At 36.6% G+C, this 22,033-nt stretch overlaps 1 protein-coding gene and 1 pseudogene across 4 annotated transcripts in view; one reads left to right on the forward strand and one right to left on the reverse strand.

The window, feature by feature from the left end:
- UACA (uveal autoantigen with coiled-coil domains and ankyrin repeats) overlaps positions 1 to 22,033 on the forward strand; it is an 87,417-nt gene that overhangs the window by 34,621 nt on the left and 30,763 nt on the right. For 2 of the 4 annotated variants that reach the window (XM_010834482.1, XM_010834485.1), the window contains exons 2-5: positions 11,397 to 11,530; positions 16,884 to 16,972; positions 18,600 to 18,664; positions 19,475 to 19,532. In XM_010834482.1, the coding sequence (XP_010832784.1) occupies positions 11,397 to 11,530; positions 16,884 to 16,972; positions 18,600 to 18,664; positions 19,475 to 19,532 (346 nt within the window). Of the gene's footprint in view, positions 1 to 8,238; positions 9,228 to 9,254; positions 9,987 to 11,396; positions 11,531 to 16,883; positions 16,973 to 18,599; positions 18,665 to 19,474; positions 19,533 to 22,033 lie in introns of those variants that run through there. The other 2 variants (XM_010834483.1, XM_010834484.1) reach the window with 2 other exon arrangements.
- Positions 512 to 2,201, reverse strand: LOC104984645 (annotated as a pseudogene).

The raw sequence follows: 22,033 nt of genomic DNA on the forward strand, positions 1-22,033 counted from the left end.
CACTGCAGATGGTGACTGCAGCCATGAAATTAAAAGACGCTTACTCCTTGGAAGGAAAGTTATGACCAACCTAGATAGCATTTTGAAAAGCAGAGACATTATTTTGCCAACAAAGGTCCGTTTAGTCAAGGCTATGGTTTTTCCAGTGGTCATGTATGGATGTGAGAGTTGGACTGTGAAGAAAGCTGAGCGCCGAAGAATTGGTGCTTTTGAACTGTGGTGTTGGAGAAGACTCTTGAGAGTCCCTTGAACTTCAAGGAGATCCAACCAGTCCATTCTAAAGGTGATCAGTCCTGGGTGTTCTTTGGAAGGAATGATGCTAAAGTTGAAACTCCAGTACTTTGGCCACCTCATGCGAAGAGTTGACTCATTGGAAAAGACTCTGATGCTGGGAGGGATTGGGGGCAGGAGGAGAAGGGGACAACAGAGGATGAGATGACTGGATGGCATCACTGACTCGATGGACGTGAGTCTGAGTGAACTCCGGGAGTTGGTGATGGACAGGGAGGCCTGGCGTGCTACAATCCATGGGTTCGCAAAGAGTTGGACACGGCTGAGCGACTGAACTGAACTGAAAGTCTCTGAGATTTGGTGCCAGGGGAACAAGGAGGGTCTGGTGTCAAGACTCATCTCTATATTTCTGTCTTGTACAACTAGATGGATAATAGTATCATTTACTGTGTTAGTGAAAGTTGGAGTAAGATCAAGTTTCAGGAGGAAGAACATGTTTATAGTTTGAAACATTGAGGTACTTTTAAGACACTGAAGAGGGATTGTCAAGAAGAAATTTGAATATGTGGGCCTGAAGCTTAGAGAAGCCTGGGTTGCAGATGTGTATATGGCAGTCGTATGTGAACAGATTTTTTAATTACAATATGATGAAGTGCTTTGTCTACAAGTTGTGTTTAATTTTCTAATTTGTGGTGTTATTTCAAACCTGGTGATTTTTCTACTCATCTTTTTTTTTTTAATTTTAATTTTTTTAGAATGACAGAAAATATTTTACTAAAACATAAGATTTACAAAAGTTTCCAGACAAGCCACACAAAATGATTACAAGGTTTTTCTTGAAGGGAGAATTCTACACTTGACAGGAAGGTCACAGTGTTACTAATAAGGGCTGTGATATTTGTTTAATGTTTCCATTTTAGTTCAAATGATAGAGCTTGTCCATCTACAGTGTCTAAATAAAGTTAGACTTGGCTGGAGAGCATATTCTAAAAAACTGGCTAGCTGTTTTTACCCAATGCAGTTAGATCACCATAAGACGGGAGAAAGGAACTCATTAAATAAACTAAAACTACCTTCTCCCTCACCAAAAAAAAGTATAACACCCGCACCCCTGCTGCTAACCCTGACCACCACCTTTATTCACAGTGCTTTCTATTTAAACCGTGATGGGGGAAATGAGTAAAAACAGAGAGGGGTCACTGCTTTTGAATGTTTCACAACATCCAGATAATACTTGTAGCCTCTACTCAGGCTTTACAACAGTGAATCAGGGCAAGACATAGACTTGCTAATGTGTATTTAATCACCAAAGGACTGAACCTGTCTAGGCTTTTATTCTGTAATGTTTTTAAGACTGTGTCCATTAAATGCAAACAAAAAAGGAAGACGTCTTGGCAGAACAGAAGTCATGCAGACTTGATGATCGGATCAATGTAAATATTATTCATGGCATATAGCCTAGTCCATGCTCTAGCTGTTTCTATGGCTTGGGCTTCGTTGGCCTTCCAGTGCTCTTATACTGTTTGCTAATGGATTATCTGGTTTGGAAGCACTTAACAAAGCCAGGATCCATGGCAGAACTGTTCATATGGCAGTGCTGGGGACCACCTATTCAAAATATCTAAACATATTCTTCCCAGCTTGTCTACATTAGGATGATAAATTTTGGTTATAAAATGTACTTTAGGGGCTGTCATTGGGTACTCTTCTGGAAGGAATAGTTCAAGTTTAAAAGTCCCTCCCTCAAAGGGGGAATCCTGTGGGCCAGCAGCGACCACATGAAAATAACAGGCATTGCTTTTCTCTGGTTCTGCTTTATGCCAGGAACTGGTTCTGCCAGCAGATGCTGGGTTTCCTTGATAATCTTGTGGGGCAGCCCGGCCATCTTGTTAGATCCTGAGTTCGGCCTCTGATCTTGTCTCCCTACTCATCTTTTAGTAGGTAGTTTACTAAACTATCTACTTTTTTTCCTACAATTTTTTTTTTTTTTCTGATTTTCTCTCTTTGGAACTATCTCTGTACCTTCCATGTAATTAATGTAGTATTACAGCAGGGAGAATCCCATAGACAGAGGAACCTGGCAGGCAACAGTCCCTGGGGTCATAAAGAGTCAGACACAACTGAGCATCTGAGCATAGAACATAGATGGCAGTGTATTATGATTATTTGCATGTTTACATATGTATCTGTCTTTTTCATATTGTGAGAGCAATTGAAGAAAATAACTGGGTTTTATTCCTGTGAATTGCCTGAGGCCAGGTCTCATGTATGTTTTGTTCCCTATTTTATATCCTGCACCTGACTTGTGGCATAGCACATACCAAATGATAATGTGTATTTAAATCCTGAGTCGAGTATTTAAATATATCCCTTTACACATAATGCTTGGTAAATTTTTACTGAACAAAATAAATTATCCCATTTTCTGACAGTTATTCAGTATTTTAGAAATGAAAGACAAAACTTCTTTGCTGCTTCTCCTTATCTGTGTTAGCGGTTTTTGACTTGGAGTTCTTGGATTCCATATTTGTAGCGAGATCAGTGATCCTCCAAAAATAAATGTAAATTATTTTGATTATGTGCTTATATATACATTTAAAAAGAGTGTCCATTCCTTTCATCTCATTCTTGAAGGGGTCTGCGACACTAGAATGATCAACAACTGTGAATTAGTTTAGCATGTCTTTTTCTTGGTTTTAAGCAGTTTCTATGAAAGTTTTGTGGTAATCTGTGAAAGTTTTCTGTATGTTTCTCTTTTGGATAATGCATCTAAAATGGCCTTTAGGCTAAAACTGGTCTTTAAATAATATTACCTGTGACCTATTGAGTCTACCCCTTAAATATATAAATACTTTATATGAATTTGCATATATTTTAAAGTCTACTTGCTTATTGCTTCTATAAAGTTCTTCTCAAGAGACCTTCTTTCCTAAATATTGAATAAATGAAGCAACTGTTGGACTCATTTATGTTTAAAAATCTTAACCAGACCTTTTAACAGAGAAGAAATTAGAGGTTAGTATACAAAATTTTTAGTAATTTTTTTTCTGTGTGGTGGAATTTCTATTTTTATATGTAAAGTTAAATGTATTACAAATTTTCTACATTAGATGTGTATTATGTAAACATTTTAAAAATTTCATTTAATTTCTGAAAAGTTATGAATTTGCAGTTGATGCTAGTATGAGGAAATCACTGTTGAAACTTTTAAGTGATTTTCTTTATGGTGATTTAGCGTTTAAAGGTATCATCTATTTAGGTCTACCTAGAATCTTTGTGTTAGAATGTTTTATTTATTCTCTAGAAACAACTGTATTTTGATTTTTAGATGTGTTGGCTTGGTACATTCTGAGTTTAATGAATAGCTTCTTTTCAAACAGTACAGTACTGAAGTACAGAAACATTTATTATAATATGTGGTAAATACTTAATGCTTTAAAAAAAAAACTGCTTCTTTTCAGAATCCTTTCATTCAGTAGCACAGGACTCATCTTGTAAGTATATGGCTGTGAATGAAAATGGCTTCATTTTAATCCAGAGAGGACTGAGTGGAAAGGATATACTGTGTTTCCTGCCAAATTAATGAATCAGTAAAGGGCCTTGGTGAGAGGCATGTTAAAAAATTTATACATCAACCACATTTATTGGACCAAGTGTCAAAAGTGCATGAACCAGAAGTTGAGAGAATAGTTTAGCCTAGTGAACACCTGATGAACCTGTAACTCAGCTTGAACAATTATTGACCTGTGGTCAATCTCATTTCATCTCTATCTTCACCCTCTTAATTTTGTTTTTAAAAGTTTATTAATTAATGTAAATCATGCTAATGATATTGTGAGACTGCATTCCTTTTGTTTTCTTTTGAATTGTGGTAAAAAGCACAGACAGTTTACCATCTTAACCATTTTTAAGTGAACATGTCAGTCGTGTTAAGTATATTCACACTGTTGTGCAAATTATCATCGGAAAATTTTCACCTTATAAATCTAAAATACATCCATTAAATAACAACTCCCCATTTCCCTCTTTCCCCAGATCCATTCTATGTTTTGTTTCTCTGAATTTGACCACTTTGGATACCTCATAAGTGGAATCATAGAGTATTTGTCTTTGGAGGGCTGAAATTTATTTCACTTAGCATAATGTCAAGATTCATCTGTGGTGTAATACGTGAAGAATTTCCTTCCTTTTTATGCCTGATTCCTATCCCATTGCACGTATATACCACATTTTGTTTATCAGTTCACCCATCAATGGACATTTGGGTTGCTTCCACCTCTTGGCTATTGTGAATAATGCTGCAGTGAACATGGGCGTGCAGATACCTCTTTGAGACTCTACTTTCAATCCATTCAGATATATACCCAGAAAAAGGATTAGTGGATTGTGTGGTTCTATTTTTAATTTTTTGAGGAATCTTCATCTCGTTTTCTGTAGTGGTTACACTGTGTTCATTCCCACCAACTGTGGGAAGGGTTCAGATTTCTCTACCATCTATGGGAAGGGTTCAGATTTCTCCACATTCTTAGCAGAACTTACCATTTTCTAATTTTTTGATCGTAGCCATTCCAATGGGCATGAAGTGATATCTTATTACGATTTGATTTGTATTTCTAATTTAAGGATGTTTAACATCTTTTTATATGCTTATTGGTCATTCATATATCATCTTTGGAGAAAGGTCTAATTTAACTCCTTTGCCCATTTTTAATTGGGTTATTTGTTTCTTTATAATTGAGTTACAGTTCTTTATATAGTCTCCTTATTAACTGTTTATCAGATACATGATTTGGAAATACTTTCTCATTCTTTGTCTTTCATACGGGAGTTTTTAAGTTGGATCCAGTTCCAGTTTTGCTTTTGTTGCCTGTGCTTTTGTTGTCATATATAAGAAATTACTGTTAAATCCAAAGTCATAAAGCTTTTCCCTGTATTTTCTTTTAGGAGTTTTATGTTTGAATGTTAAATTTAGGTCTTTAAATTTAGTCTTTAATCATTTTGAATTAAGTTTTCTATATGGTGTAAGGTAAGGGTCCATCTTCATTCTTTTGCACATGGATATCCAGTTTTCTCAACAGAAATTGTTGAAGAGACTGTCCTTTCACCGTCAACTGGTCTTACACCCTTGTTGAAGATCATTTGACCTTATATATTAGGGTTTATTTCTGGTCCTTTATTCTACTTCATAGATCTGTGCTGTGTGTGTTCTTAGTCGCTCAGTTGTGTCTGACTCTTAGCGACCCCATGGACTGTAGCCCACCAGGCTCCTCTGTTCATGGGGATCTGCAGGCAAGAATACTGGAGTGGGTTGCCATGTCCTCCTCCAGGGGATCTTCCCAACCCAGGGATCAAACCCAGGTCTCCTGCATTGCAGGCGGATTCTTTACTGTCTGAGCCCCCAGGGAAGCCCAATGAGCTATGTATCTGTTCTCATGACAGTACCATACTGTTTTGATTACTGTAACCTTGTAGCATGCTTTGAAATCAGAACATGTGAGACCTCAAACTTTTTCAAGATTATTTGGCTATTTTGGTTCCCTTGAAAGTCAATATGAATTTTAAGATAAATTTTTCTATTTCTGAAAAAAAAAAATGCCTTGGGAATTTTGATAGAGATTATATTGAATCTGTGAATTGCTTTGAGTAGTATTGACATTAATGATAGTAAATCTTCCAGTCTAACATGAACTGTCTTTTCATTTATTTGTTATCTTCTCTAATTTCTTTCAGCAATGTTTTGTAGTTTTTGGTATACAAGTCTTTCACTTTATTGGTTTAGTCCTAATTATTGTATTATTTTTGATGCTATTGTAAGTGGAATTGTTTTCTTAGTTTCATTTCTGGATTACTCCTTGTTAGTGTATATAGAAGCATAATTGTTGTGTGTTGCTTTTTTATCCTGTAATTGTGCTGAATTCATTGATTAGGTCTAAATTTTTTATTCTTGTGGAATTTTTAGGATTTTCTGCATATAACATCAAGTTCCCAGGTGGCTCAATGATAAAGAATCTGCCTGCCAATACAGGAGACCTGGGTTCAATCCTTGGTCAGGAAGATCCCCTGGAGAAGGGAATGGCAACCCACTTCAGTATTCTCGCCTGGAGAATTCCATGGACAGAGGAGCCTGGCGGGCTCCAGTCCATGGGGTTGCAAAAGAGTCAGATATAACTTAACAACTAAACAACAAAGAGCAACATATACCATCATGTCGTCTGCAAACAGAATAATTTTACTTCTCCCTTTCCAATTTGAATGCCTTTTGTTTCCTTTTTTTGTCTAATTGTTCTGGGTAGAACTTCTAATACTTTGTTGAATAAAAATAGTGAGAGTGAGCATCCTTATTTTGTTCCTGATGGTAGAGGAAGTGTTTCACCATTGGATATGATGATACCTATGTGCTTTGCACATATAACTATTATTATGTTGAGGTAATTTCCTTCTTTTTTTATGATTTAGTTATCTTTGGCTTTGCTGGGTCTTCATTGCTGTATGGGCTTTTCTCTAGTTGCAGTGTAAGGGCTTCTCATCGCCATGGCTTCTCTTGTGAGCACGGGCATGCAGGATTCAGTAGTTGTGGCTCCTGGGCTCTAGAGCATGAGCTCAATAGTTGTGGCGTATAGGCTTAGTTGCTTCATGGCCATGTGGGATTTTCCCAGACCAGGGATTGAATCCATGTCTCCTGCATTGGTATATGTGGTGTCATGGTGTATAATCCTTTCCATGTGCTGTTGAATTCAGTCTGTTCCCCTGATTATTTTGATTATTTTTGAAGTAAATACCAGAAATAGGAAGTAGGCTAATAAATGGGTAAACATATGATATGCTGGCAGATACTGATAAGTATTATGAAGATGGATGAACCAGGGCCGAAAGATAAAGAGCGGCAAGGGTAGCATGGGGCTAGTGCTGTAGATACAGTATTTGAGAAGTTCTCTGAGGAAGTGATATTTAAGAACTAGAATGAAGGTAAGGGAAGAACCTTATTGGCACAGGGGACAGCAGAGGTGGGAATTTGTCTTGAGCTCTTGGGAAATAGCTGAGAAGGAGAGAGAGAGTAGGAAAAGGAGATTGAGAAACAGAGGAGGTTCAGGATATCCACAGTGTAGGAGGGTCCATCATCCTATCTCCTGAGCCTTAGTTATTACAGAAGACAGCTCCATATATAGCTGTTATTACTCCTTGCAGATTTCCCCCTTTCTTTCTATTTGCTTTGCCTTTGCTGTCCTATTTCTAGAAAGGATGTGCTTGCTTTGTTAACCAAAGGATGGGGCCTGAGTTCTATCCCACCCAGATTTCCTCTGAAGAAGGGTGAAATGGAGTGGGCAGAGTCTCTGGGTCCAGCCAAGAATCCATTGTGATGTCTAACGTGATTTGGGGGGAAAAAAAAGTTGTTTCAAAAATAATACATGATGGCATATGATCTTATATATCTCAGAATATGTGCCTAATATTTCGCATGGTAGAAAATGGCTTTCTTGATGATATTCGTAACAGAGTTTAGCTGGCGGCATGCTCTGCAGTGTAGCCCTTGCCTCCTTCCTGTACACAGTTGTATTGGGCGGTTTTTCATTCCCATGGAATGGTTTTCCCAAATCTGACTTTTTGGAGGAAGTGTAAATTACTCTTGTGCCAATGCGGGAACTAGAACAGAAACAATCCCTGGAGCTTGTGGAAATTTGTCACCGTCCTTGATAATGTAAGGGATGTTGTAGTACAAGCAGGTAAAACATCAGGAGGAGGACGTGAAGAGGTTGTTTACTTTGTCCCCAAGTGGAGTTTTATTTACAGTCTAGCTCAGTGGTTAATATGCATTTGCTTCCTTTAATATTTAATCATCTTATTTGTTTTTTAAAATCCCTGAATCCAGATAATTTGATTTTCCACTGATAAAATATTTACTTGCTATATCAGGCAGGGTGCTAAACTTGGAAATTAAGAGCAGTGAGTTAAATTTAAAATTTGTTGAAAAGTACTCATCATAATGCAGACTATTTAATGTCTTGGCAGTGCCTCGCTCTTCTCATTTAACATGTTAGGAGACAGACTGGCAGCAGTTGTAAGCTGAAACCTGGTTGCATGCAGAATGAGACTGAGGGGGTACAAGGAAAATGGAGAAAAATCTGAAAATGTTTCTTTGTGTGTGTGTTTCCTTAAAGTGTGATTCTATTTGCCAAAAATAGAATTTTATATTCTGTTTATCAAGGTTATTATAACTTCTGTTTAGACAATCCTAAGACTGAAACGGGTTTAAAATGTTTTTTTGTGGGAATAACCAAATTTTTCTGTTAACAATATTGTTGTAATGTCACGCAAGTTGCTTTGATATAAAAAGCATGTTTTACAATGTGTTTGAGTCATTTTTCCCTCGCAGACCTTAGGTTTATTACTCAGAGGAGAAGCATGCATTTATAGTATATTCTTAGCTGCTCTTCTCTATCCATCACTCAGCTGTCAAGGCCTATGGAATCTAAAATAGATCCTGACCAATGGGAGACAGTCTACACGCTGTTTATGGGATGATTCGGATGTGGACAGCTTTATTGTGCACAGACGCTGGTCTGTGTCGCAGTGTTGAGGCGGCAGGATGTAGAGTGCTGTTCAAGCTTTCCAGTGGAGTCCCCGAAAAGGGAAGGCAGAGAAAGACAGCTTCTAAACGACAAATAGGAGGAGTTACAGTACCTGACTTGGGGCTGCTCTTAATCAAGTGCTGCCGCTGCAAGGAAGATAATTTTCAAGCGTTATGAAGGCGGAGAAGGATTCCGAAGACGAAGAAAATATCCTTAGAGATCCAAGCTAAGTGTAGTGCAGCATGAAGATTGCAGAACAGGAAGAGTTCTAAGAAGAAGGACTGAGTCACTAGTTAGGAGTTTCTCTGAGGGCTCGCTTTGTGAGCCACAGTGATTTGTAACTTAATGCGAACTAATTTGCTGTTAGCAACAAGAAACTAAATCCTGTCTATGATGAGCTGTTGGTTTTCTTGTGCTCCTAAGAACAGAGTAGGTATCCCTGTAGTCAGTGAAACAAAAGCGTCTTGGCCAGGCTTTCTGAACTGTATTCTTTTAAAACGTACTACTTTTTTTAAAAATTTGGTTTCTTTGTCTTACTCTGTTCTCTCTAGTTTATTTGATTAGCAGGCTGGGGCTAGTGATCGAAAACAAAAGTGCTTGTTTCTTTTTCTGGATTGAAAAAGCTCATAATAGAATTTTAGTAATTGAGCAGTATTTCTGTTAACTGACAGTGGACCAAAGTGCTTGGTAGAGAAGAACTGAAAATCACAGGATTAATACCAGACTTTAATCTCATTTAGTTATCTTTTAAAGAGCCTTACCTTGGGATTTTGCAATTGCTCTAGTGTTTTAGATAGCTCCTTTCTCCACCGGCTAGTTTACTTGGAAATAAAATTGGGATTGTTCTAACTGCAAGGGTAAACTAATCAATTTAGAGCAAGGGTTTGTTTGCTAAACCTGACTTAATCCCTTAGGCATTTGAAAACACAAAAGCCTGCATCTACTACCACTCCCCAAATTAGAGCCAGTACACTGATTGTTTTGTTTTAAAGCTAAAGAAAGGGGAAGCTGAAAATGTTGTTTAGACTGAGGCAGTAAGTAGGGCTCCTAGGACTCGTATCATAGTTGATAGTTTGAACTTTTCAAGTTAGAAGGAAGTAGTTCATCTCCAAATTTGACTGCAGACAACAATTCTGAAGTCTGTGTAGATACTTGAACCAGATTCCATTGAAATGTTACATTTCATTGGTGGGTTAAAATTTTAATATATCTGTCTTTTTTCATATTCAGTTTTTATATTTTTCACTTCAAGTATTTAATGAATACATTACTTATTTAGCTAGAAGATTGGTTACTTTTTTGTTTTGTTTTAGAGAAGAGTGGATATAAAATAATCCTATTGATCAAACATTTGCTTTATATAAGGTGATTCATTTTTTTCCTCCAGAGATTTGTTATTGTATTTGTGGACATAGGAATTGCTTTTAAGTTAAGTGAAAGATGTGTACATTGTTTTTTGTTCTAAAAATGATATTGAACTTAGCAAAGAAGAATTTAGCAATAAGTTTACTGTACAGAATTTTAAAAGGCTAAAACCTTACTTGTTTAAATAGTGTATATTTTAGTTCTGAGTAATACATTTCTACTTACTAAGAAAAGGTTAAAGTTATTGGCTTCAGAATATCTAATATCTTGAATGTATTTTCTTCAATTAAAACTTGATAACTTTGATATAATTAAAATATATATCATTTGATATGTTTTTCTATTTTAAAAAAAATTGCCTTTAATGTTCCTTTGAAATACATATGCACTGTTTTGGTTGAAATCAAACATTTTTTTTTTTAATAAAAAGCAGTATATGTTGAATGTAAAGAAGCAAGAAAATGAAAGTCATCTCTGATCCTATAATTTTAGGGTTTTTAAGTAGTTAATATTTTTAGAGCTTTTTAAAAAATAATCTGTGTATATGTTTCTTTTTATCCTAATATATAAGCATAATGGATTGCTTTTCTAATTGCATGTATGTGTGTACAGTTTGCTTCTATAATTATATTTGCAGTAGTACCTTTTAAGCAACTGATGCTGAGGGGAGAGGGGTGAGTGTTCTTAAATGTGTACAGAATTCCACTGCCGCTAAAGGTCTTGGGTGATAGGTAACCAGGGCCAATTTCAAAAGCATGAATTACAGAGTAGGAAACAAGCGCACTCCTTTGGGAAGTCATGAGAAGTCAGAATTGGGCTTGGCCTCTTAAGTCGTTTAATATCCCTGGAGCCTTGATTTTTCTCACCTGTTAAATGGAGGTGATAAATCTAGTTGACTAGGGTTGTTCCAGTAATTTATACCTGGCACATGGTAGGTATTCAACAGTTAATTCCTTTCCTTTCTTTGCTCCGAAGGCAAAGAAAACAGGGCAGAAAACATGAGAAACCCCCTTTTTCTCAAATATATAATATATAAAATATTTCTTGTATATTGTGTGTTTTGGAAAGGCTCTTTTCATCAAGTTAGAATAGCGAGGAGAAAGGAATTTGAGACACATTTGACAACCGAATGATGCATTAGACAGCACTGTTTCCCTTCTCGTTCCCTCTTTGGAGAGCCTTTCTAATACAGTATGTAGTGTGCTATGTTTACTTTTTTTTCCTTTGTTGTAGCAAGCAGCAGATTGGAACAAATACGATGACCGATTGATGAAAGCAGCAGAAAGGGGAGATGTAGAAAAAGTGTCCTCAATCCTTGCTAAAAAGGGAGTCAATCCAGGCAAGCTAGATGTAGAAGGCAGATCTGCGTGAGTATTACTGGTGGTAATTCTCTCCAGGGGACACCCTTGGCATACAAATGAAATTTGTGGATTACGGTTATCAACATGCAATTTAAAAAGTCTTTATCAAAACCCACACTCTAAAATCTTTCAGACATGACTTTCATCAATTTGGACTAATAATTGTCCTCAATATGAAAGATTTTCAAAGTGAGAGAGAGACTACTAGAATACTACCCAGCGGTCTAGTTGTTCGGGCCCTATGGCAAATCACAGCCTGGGTTATTTGGTGCAGTTTTGTTTATAAGCTTTTTTTTAATATTCCTTATCATGTTTGATCCTCACAGTGGTCTTCTGAAAGAAGTTTACAGAGGCTAAATAACTTGGTGTCTAGTCTCATTAAAATTCACAGCCTGGGGTATAAACCCAAGTTTTCTATTTTGGAAGAGTTCTATAAATTACTTTGCCTTTCCCCCTTAACCCCAATCCATTTTTCTATTGGGGTAATTAATTTAAATGAAGACGTCTAGGACAATAGAGAGGCAGAATAACTGGTGTGACTTAGGGAGATACAGGCAGTGATCCTGCCCTTTTGTGTTACTGAAGGCTGCTGGCTTGTCTATATGCTTATAAACCAGGTATCTTTTCTCCCACCGCTTCCTAGTCTTCATTATTTCCCTTGATGTTGAGGATAGGGAGCGGTTGGGTTAAAGGGTAGATCTAGATTCTGTTCCTATCTTCTATAAATACAGCAATTCAAACCTTATCTGGGAAACCTTCCAAAGTTAGAGGTGAAAAGTCTCATTTCCTTAAATTCCTCTCTGCCTTATACTTGCATGAGTTTTTTTTTTTTAGAGAGTTTTTTTTTTTTTTTTAGAATTCTAGAAACCAGATACTAAATATAGAAATGAATATTAGGAAGTGAATAGTTAATGTTTGATGTAGAATGCTTAGATACATAAATATAATAAAAATAGCAGAGCATGACTTTAAGTTACTTATAAGAGCATTGAAGTTTGAGAAGTCCCAATTTTTTGTACTGTTTCAGTTTTGTAAAGTAGGCAATTTGATGGCTGCAGAAACTGGTTATTTTGAGTCCTGCTTCTATTTTTGCTAAATTTTAAGCCATTTATAGGGCTCACAGTATAAATAGTAAAAATTTAATATCAAAACTGTTTTTTGTATTTTTTCCCCTAAGTGCCATGATGTTAAGAGTTCAAAGGATCTTCTTTGTGATGAAAATCTTCAGTGAAACCTTATTTCTTCAGTTTTGTCTGCCCATGCTTTGCATGTTTTGAATGAATGGTTACTTGAGATTTTGTTCAGACTTTTTTGATCGAAGGTTCAGTTTTGAGGGAAATTACTTATATTAATCAGATCAGATCAGATCAGTCGCTCAGTCGTGTCCGACTCTTTGCGAGCCCATGAATCGCAGCACACCAGGCCTCCCTGTCCATCACCAACTCCTGGAGTTCACTCAGACTCACGTCCATCGAGTCAGTGATGCCATCCAGCCATCTCATCCTCTGTCGTCCCCTTCTCCTCTTGCCCCCAATCCCTCCCAGCACAGAGTCTTTTCCAATAAGTCAACTCTTCGCATGAGGTGGCCAAAGTACTGGAGTTTCAGCTTTAGCATCATTCCTTCCAAAGAAATCCCAGGGCTGATCTCCTTCAGAATGGACTGGTTGGATCTCCTTGCAGTCCAAGGGACTCTCAAGAGTCTTCTCCAACACCACAGTTCAAAAGCATCAATTCTTCGGCGCTCAGCCTTCTTCACAGTCCAACTCTCACATCCATAAATGACCACAGGAAAAACCATAGCCTTGACTAGATGAACCTTTGTTGGCAAAGTAATGTCTCTGCTTTTGAATATGCTATCTAGGTTGGTCATAACTTTCCTTCCAAGGAGTAAGTGTCTTTTAATTTTATGGCTGCAGTCACCATCTGCAGTGATATTGGAGCCCAAAAAAATAAAGTCTGACACTTTTTCCACTGTTTCCCCATCTATTTCCCATGAAGTAATGGGACCGGATGCCATGATCTTCGTTTTCTGAATGTTGAGCCTTAAGCCAACTTTTTCTCTCTCCACTTTCACTTTCATCAAGAGGCTTTTGAGTTCCTCTTCACTTTCTGGCATAAGGGTGGTGTCATCTGCATATCTGAGGTTATTGATATTTCTCCCGGCAATCTTGATTCCAGCTTGTGTTTCTTCCAGTCCAGCGTTTCTCATGATGTACTCTGCATATAGGTTAAATAAGCAGGGTGACAATATACAGCCTTGACGAACTCCTTTTCCTATTTGGAACCAGTGTGTTGTTCCATGTCCAGTTCTAACTGTTGCTTCCTGACCTGCATAGTTGTGCAAATCTGGTGTAATATGATGAACTGTGAACTTTGGTTTATGATGAACTGTGAGCTTTAGTTTATGACATACTTGAGTAGTGTAAATTTTTGAGGTATTCTCTATAGAATTAGAAGTCTTTCCAGGATTCACAGGATAAAATATTTTCCTTTTGTTATTCATACACAAAGGGTTTCTTAATTAAAGCATTTCATATTTAGTTAAGTACAGGACATACTACAAATATATTTTCTATAGTTATAAAAATAGTTTAATTTTGATTTTTTTTTTTTTTTTTTGGTTTTTAATTTTTGAAAGGTAAGGCAAAATTAACAAGTCCTTCTTGATCTCTGAAGTGAAAGTGTAAGTCACTCTATCATGTCTGACTCTTTGCAACCCCATGGACTGCAGCCCTCGAGGCTCATCTGTGTGTGGGATTCTCCAGGCAAGAACATGGGAGTGAGTAGCCAATCTCTTCTCTAGGGGATCTTTCCGACTCAGGGATAAAACCCAGTCTCCTGCATTGCAGACAGATTCTTTACCGTCTGAGCCATCAGCAAAGCCGCTCTTGATCTCTATACAGTTTCAAAAATGAAATATTTGAGGCTTTGCGATAGTCATTACAAGAATCTATTTTATTCCTGGTCACCTCTTTCCCAGGGATGTAGCCCTTTGCCAATACAAAATGGGGCAAGTTCACCTAGAATCCCTATTGGCTGTTGGAGAGCTGTGGGTTCCAGTTCCTGACTCGCCTTCCCCTCAGGCTGTCAAAGGACTGTTCAACCTCTTAGTTCTTTTCTCTCTAACCAGCAAACGCTCCTAGAGAAAAAGTAGCCCCGTATTCCAGGTTCAGCTCTCTGGGCCTCTGTGCTTCCCTGCATACTGTCGTAGTAATTTTTCACTATCATGTTAGCTCACTGATACCTTCAGGCAGATTTCTTATTTTGTATGCTTTTCTGGTTGTCTTCAGATTTGGGGACTGTCCAAATTACGGGGCTCTCCTATTATAGTAGTAATACTTGTCTTGTTTTTAAAAAGAAAAAGTTGATTTTTTAATTGAAAAAGCATATTTCTATAAAGCAGTTTTCCAGATCTCCTTTGCAACTCTGCATACAGTGTAATGGTTGATGTATCTTCTTTCTGAAGCACATCTACTATTCATAGCACACCCATATTAATAATGCATTGTAGATTTGCTGATTTCTGCCCTCGTAGTGCATCATTAGTATAATGCGAAGTTATTTTGGCAAAAAGAAGTCTTTCCAATTTTGTGAGCTAAGAAGTGAAAACAGGTAGACAAAGAATGAGATCTCCAAAGTTGTTTGAAGATGAAAAACCTTTGCTTGAAGGAAATTACCATTCCTCAAAAAGTTCTCTCAGTGCATTGCATAATATAATTCCCCACTTCAGTGCTGCAGAAAGAATTGATACCCTCAGCCTTATTGCAGTTTAATTCTACTATAAGGAGAACTTATCTGACTTTTAAGAACAGTATATTCTTTTTATCAGAAGTATCTCTCTCTCATTCAAACTGTACACAAACCTGGTTTACTTTACTTAGTGCTTGGTCTCTAGTTTGCATTTATATTCATCATAATGCTAATGGAGGCATAATTGAATATCTGAAAATGAATTTGCAAGGTATCTCTACATTTTGTCTCTAAGCATTCAGTTATTCAAATATTTGAGGGTCTATCATCTGTCTGGTGGGCTTCCCAAGTGGCTCAGTGGTAAAGAACCCACCTGCCAATGCAGAAGACACGGGTTTGATCCCTTGGTTGGAAAGATCCCCTAGAGAAGAAATTGACAACCTACTCCAGTATTCTTGCCTGGTAAATCCCATGGACAGAGGAGCCTGGTGGGCTACGTGGTCCATGGGGATTCAAAAGAGTCGGACACGACTTAGTGAATAAAAAACAATACATCTGTTTGGTACTTTAATTGGTTCTGGGAATATAATAGGAAGCAGAACAGCCAAGAATCCCTGCTTTCTTAGAGGAGATTAATAGACCATAAAGAAAATAAAATTTGAATTTATATATATTAGGAAATGCATAGTTACATTTAAAATAATGAAAGCAGGGATGAGGGAGCTAGGAGTACTAAGGTTTTAGGGAGTGGGAAAGTATAAAATTTTTAAGTGGTATGGTGAGGGAAGACCCCTACTGCAGGGTATGCTGCCGAGTGTGTCTGTATCCAGGCACCTTGCTGAGCCTTTACCTCCTGGCATCTTCACAGTGGTTACTGTACTTGTTTATGGCCTGAGTTCAACGTCCTTTGCCAATAAGTCTTATTGTATTTACATACAGTATCAGTTCTTAATGCACACAAAGTATTTCTGTGTTTGTTCATTAAGAAAAAGTATTAGATGATCAAAGAAACACTGGGATATTTTATCCTGTATCTTGAATACTTGATGACTTAAAGTTATGTTTTTAAGTAGGCTTTCCTTGCCTTATTAGAAAAAGTGTTCAATTCTGCCTGTTTGTGTGAAATTTCAACCAGTCACACAGATCTCTTGAGTGAAAGGAGGAATTATGTGGTAGTACTTTGGGGGAAGAAGATGATGCCAGATCTTTTGTGGCTTTCAAGTATAGCTTAGCTTGTTTTGAAAACTTTTCTATGCCAGCTTTAATATAATAATTCTAAAGAGATGGATAAGTGTTTTGATCTCTCTTTGGCCTTAGCATTCTGTGGTATCTTCATTTGTTTTGGCAGTTTCCGTATATTTGAAATTAAGTAAAATAATCTGATAGAAAATTTTCAGTGCATTTAAGGTTTAAATACCAGTGCCTCTGCTATTGAAATGATAAACTATAGGGGTAGTGATATAAATATGGATTAAAATGAGTTTTTCAGTAATGTGAAATAAGTTTCTTTTTTTCTTGTATTAAATATGTAGGTGTTTAGTGTAGCCTTTAAAATGCATGTGTGTACGTGTGTGTATGTAGGAGCATTGAATATAAGATGGCATGAATGTAACATTAAAGTTGACCTTGGGTAGTTTCCATGGCGTAACAAAATTTTCTTTTTGTTTAGCTTTCATGTTGTGGCCTCAAAGGGAAATCTTGAGTGTTTGAATGCCATCCTCATACATGGAGTTGATATTACAACCAGTGACACCGCAGGTATGTTTGCCTCCATAGTACAGAGAAGACAAGCGCTGTCCACTGATAACGCTCTCAGTCAGACTTAAATGTGATTTACCGATCGAAGGCCGTAACTTTGTTTCTAATTAGTTTAGGTATTGTCGGGGAGAGGGCAGTGTAGCAGAAAGCATGACTGAACAGATTAGCAGATGGAGACCTGAAGTCTAGGGTTTGTCTTGGTAGTGTTATAGGATTCTAAAAGAATCTATAGGGGCCATTTAATTTATACTTATGTACTATTCATGGCTCAGTGGTAAAGAATCTACCTGCAATCCCAGGAGCCGTAGGAGATGTGGGTTCGATCCCTGGGTCAGGAAGATCCCCTGGAGGAGGGCATGGTGACTCACGCCAGTTTTCTTGCCTGGAGGATTCTATGGACAGAGGAGCCTGGCGGGCTACAGTCCATGGGGTCACAAAGAGTCATGCATGACTGAAGCAACTCACCACACATGCATGTACTAATCAGTATATAAATTCTTGCTGTCCTAAGGCCTTTGGTTAGACTTGTTGGGGAACTAATTGCCTCATAACAGCATCACCAATAGTGATCATAACAAGAATAGATGATGCTTTTTTAACATGATAATAGATGATGCTATTCTGCTAAGCACTTTACATGTACTAATTCATTTTATCCTCACATCAAGCCAATGAGTCTGCAAGGCACTGAGTTAAGTCACATGCCAGGGTCCTTCTGTGTATGAGTCACAGTCAGAGTCGGTGTTCTTAACCATCAGGTCTCATGAGGAGACCTGGTCTGTTTAGCTAGCTATGTTTATAAAAAATTATTTCTTTTAGACAGGCCGCTTGCTTAAACTTAGTCATACCTATGTCTGTCTTTTAAAATACTATAGCATAAGTTTGTTTGCATATCACAGGAAGACTTTAAGTGTTTGAATATAGCTATCACTTTTCTTTAGTGAATGTTTTAATTTTCCATTCACATAGACAATCACTAGAACTTATACTTTGTTACTCAGTGAAATATGGGAGTTGACCTAGAGCAGAGAGTTTCCTTAACAACTTTAGTGTTTTATCCTGTGACTTCATATGTGGACAATAAAGCTCTGTTTGGAAATGGAATGCAGGGAGGGAAAGAAAGAGAGACATCACAGATGAGTTAGTGAGGTAAATCTTTACCTAAAGGTACATCAAACTCTTAATTGAAGACCAAACTTTATTTACTTGCCACCTTTGAATGAAGAAAAAACTGTTTATTACACACAGACGCACACACACACACACACACACACACACACGTGTGTGTTTTCCATTGATGCAGAATATTCATTTTTAGAAATTTTGGACTAACCATACCTTTTCAGAACTCATAAAACTTTATATGTGTATTGTGCTGATTCCAACTCCGACATATGTCTTTCTTGTTTTTGTCTGTGTTCTTTCTGCTTTGGATGTTTTGCCTAGTGAACAGTCTGAGTGATTTTTGCCGTCCTTCCTTCAGTGCAAATAAAGCACAAACCCAAAGCATGCCTATAAATGAAGTCGTCTGTCAACTGATTTTGGAAAAATCAATCACATTTTTAAGGGGAATTCACATGTGAAGAAAATAACCCTTATTGTATGTTTAAAATGATCTCTTTTCTAGGAAGGAATGCTCTTCACCTGGCTGCAAAGTATGGGCATGCACTGTGTCTACAAAAACTTCTACAGGTAGTAAAAGTGGTTAATACTTTGACTTTATTACTTGGACTGCAAATAGTAGATGTGTTTTCAATGCATTTTTGGGACTTGAGATCAAAGAAAATAGTAGGCTAGCTTTGACTGTTAGCTTACATAATATTTTTTCCATCGTTTGTGAAAGAATGTGAACAATAAAGAGCAAAAACTCTGAGGGAAGTGAATTGCATAACTCAGTGTATTAAAAATAAACAACAAAGACTTGACCTTCCTGTTGACATTAGCTAGAGATTGGAATTTTCTGTGGTCTGGTATATGACTTGAGATGAAGTGGCACAGCGTAGGATCTATATGTTTCTGTATAAACACCAGTAAGTCAGACTGTATAATAGCATCATTAGCTAAGCTTGTAATTGGGCAACCACAAAGTTCTATGAACTAGTGGGCTAGATTAAGTTTTTAGTTGAAGAGTCTAGTCACACGTTTCCTTTAACATGTTTGCTATTGAGTTTCACAGCAGAGCTCATTTGTTTTTTTCTGATTCAATTGTTCAAGTTTTAACCGTTACAGGAAAAAAAAGCAAAACCCAAACAATAGCCGTTTCTATATTCCATGCTATTGTAATGTACCATATGTTTTCCTGTTAGCTGGAATACTGTTAAATTTATAGTATAATGTTATTGTATTTGTCACATGTCAAAATATTTATGACTTGTCTAGTACTCTTTAGAGTTTTTGATAAATGCAGTATTTTTGAGATGCAATAACAGCTGTTCATTTGAATCACGATATTTAATTTGAAAATAAAACTTATTACATGACTAAATTTCTGTGTTTTAACAGTACAATTGTCCCACTGAACATGTAGACCTGCAGGGAAGAACCGCACTTCATGATGCAGGTAAGCAAAGGTTTCAGTTGGACATAAATCTTTGTTAAAATGGCTGGGCATTTAAACTGACTTCAGAGTTTAACATACATATGTTTTTGTAATCCATGGAGAAACAGAATGTTATGAATTTTTTATTTACTCAAGTTTTAAATTGGGTAGATTGTACAGCTTAAAAAGATTCATTCAGACAGTATTTACGGGCCAAGATGCTAGATACTGAGAGTCCAAAGATGAACAAACCATAACCTTGTTCTCAAGGAGCTGTAAATACCATGTGTGTGCTTGGGGACTGGTAGGAGAAATGGAAGAAGGAAGACTTTTTTCTTTCTTAAAAACTGTATTCACCTCATGAACATGTCTGTGCCTCATTTTCCTCATCTACTGAATGAAGTTAATAATGCTACTGCCTTGTGTGTTTAGTCGCTCAGTCGTGTCTGACCCTTTGTGACCCCATGGACTAGCCCACCAGGCTCCTCTGTCCATGGGGATTCTCCAGGCAAGAATACCGGAGTGGGTTGCCAAGCCCTCCTCCAGGCGATCTTCCCAACCCAGGGGTCGAACCCAGGTCTCCCGCATTGCAGGCGGATTCTTTACTGTCTGAGCCACTAGGGAAGCCCAGTAGTGGTTATAACTGAATCATGAATAGTGCCTGGCGTGTAGTAACTTCTCAATTAATGGTGGTGGTGCTTGTTTTGGTTTAGAGGTATCAGTGCTGAATCTGATATCATTGCAGTGTACTCTATTTTAAAAGAGATTTATATTAGTAATTTCAAGGATTTTATTAATATCAAAGTTTATCTGCATTATTCTTTAGGTGTCTTAAAGAAAATGAATAGAAAAAGTTAAATATTTAAGGAGTTTTGAAATGTAAGATAGTCTGACCCCTGGCTGGACTCTTCTAAGACTGAAATTCCTAGTTAAATAGAAGTTCAAAGAAAAGGAGGAAAAAAAAAAACCACACTGTTTCCTTTCATGTATATGGAATAATGTGGTAGGTAGAGTGGTCCCTTGAAAAATGTATTATACTTCAAATTTCCTTCAAACTTTCATAACTTGATTTTCTTCCTTTAAAAAAATATGTATTTTTATGATAGTTTAATCTCTTACACAGTGCATTTTTAAAAATTTTGGAACAGAGTACTATTATTTGCAAAGAATTTTTACATACATTATCATTTGAGCCTCACAATGACCCTTGTGAGTTTCTGTAGTTTTTTATTTTTATGATAATTTTGTATTGCTACTTGTATAAAAATAATTAAGTAATTAAAAAAATAAGCCTAGATTCGTATGTAATATACTTATCAGCTTGTGTAGTAATGGAATCACCAGATTTGTTTAAATTTGACACCATAAAATAAATACACGTCATTTCTGTAGCACTAATTTATTGTGCTTGATAGAAATATTAAAATGATTTTGCTGCTTAATGAAGTATGAATTTGTGTCATGTGATATTTGTCTTCTCCTACCACCTGTTCATAGTTATTTTTTAATCCATCCAACCTTATTAATAATCATGTTTTTTAAATTATTAAAAAATTTTTATTATGGAAAATTTCAAACATAATGTTTAACTATCATATTAAAATACCTTATACTGTTCATCCAATTTAGACAGTTGTGATCATGTGGCCAATCTTGATTTATTTATACCACCACCCATTATTCTACTCTCCTGACATATTTTAAATCAAATCCAAAACATAAACAATTCAGTTTTTATCTTTGAAAGATAATGATTCTATTTTGTAACCTAAATATAATATCATTATCACACTTGGTGTGTTTGAAAATAGTTTGAATATCATCTCAATGTTCAGCTTTCCCCAGTTATTTTTACTTTTTTAAATACCTGAGGTATAATTATTATATAAGAATTTAGATAATTATATACTATAATAATGTATTGCATATTATTAATGACATAATATTGTATAATTTAAAATATATTAAGAGGGCAGAATATTTTGATAAATATTCTCACCAAAAAAAAAACCCTCAAGCCCCAAAAACACATACACACAAAACGACACAAGGAAACTTGTGGAAGTGATCCATATGTTTAGTATCTTGATTGTGGTGATGGTATTACAATGTATGCTTTAGTCCCAACTCATCAAAATGTATACATTAAGTGTGTATAATTTTTTGTATATTATAGATTTTATTATCCTTGTTTTTAAAACTGGTACAAATGTATTCTTTTTAATGGCTGAGTAATACTCCATTGTGTATATGTACCATAGTTTTCTTATCCATTCATCTGCTGATGGACATCTAGGTTGCTTCCATGTCCTGGCTATTATAAACAGTGCTGCGATGAACATTGGGGTACACGTGTCTCTTTCCCTTCTGGTTTCCTCAGTGTGTATGCCCAGCAGTGGGATTGCTGGATCCTAAGGCAGTTCTGTTTCCAGTTTTTTAAGGAATCTCCACACAGTTCTCCATAGTGGCTGTACTAGTTTGCATTCCCACCAACAGTGTAAGAGGGTTCCCTTTTCTCCACA

The sequence above is a fragment of the Bison bison genome, unplaced genomic scaffold (genome assembly GCF_000754665.1).
Source record: "Bison bison bison isolate TAMUID 2011002044 unplaced genomic scaffold, Bison_UMD1.0 scf7180017864034, whole genome shotgun sequence".
Taxonomy (NCBI): Eukaryota; Metazoa; Chordata; class Mammalia; order Artiodactyla; family Bovidae; genus Bison; species Bison bison.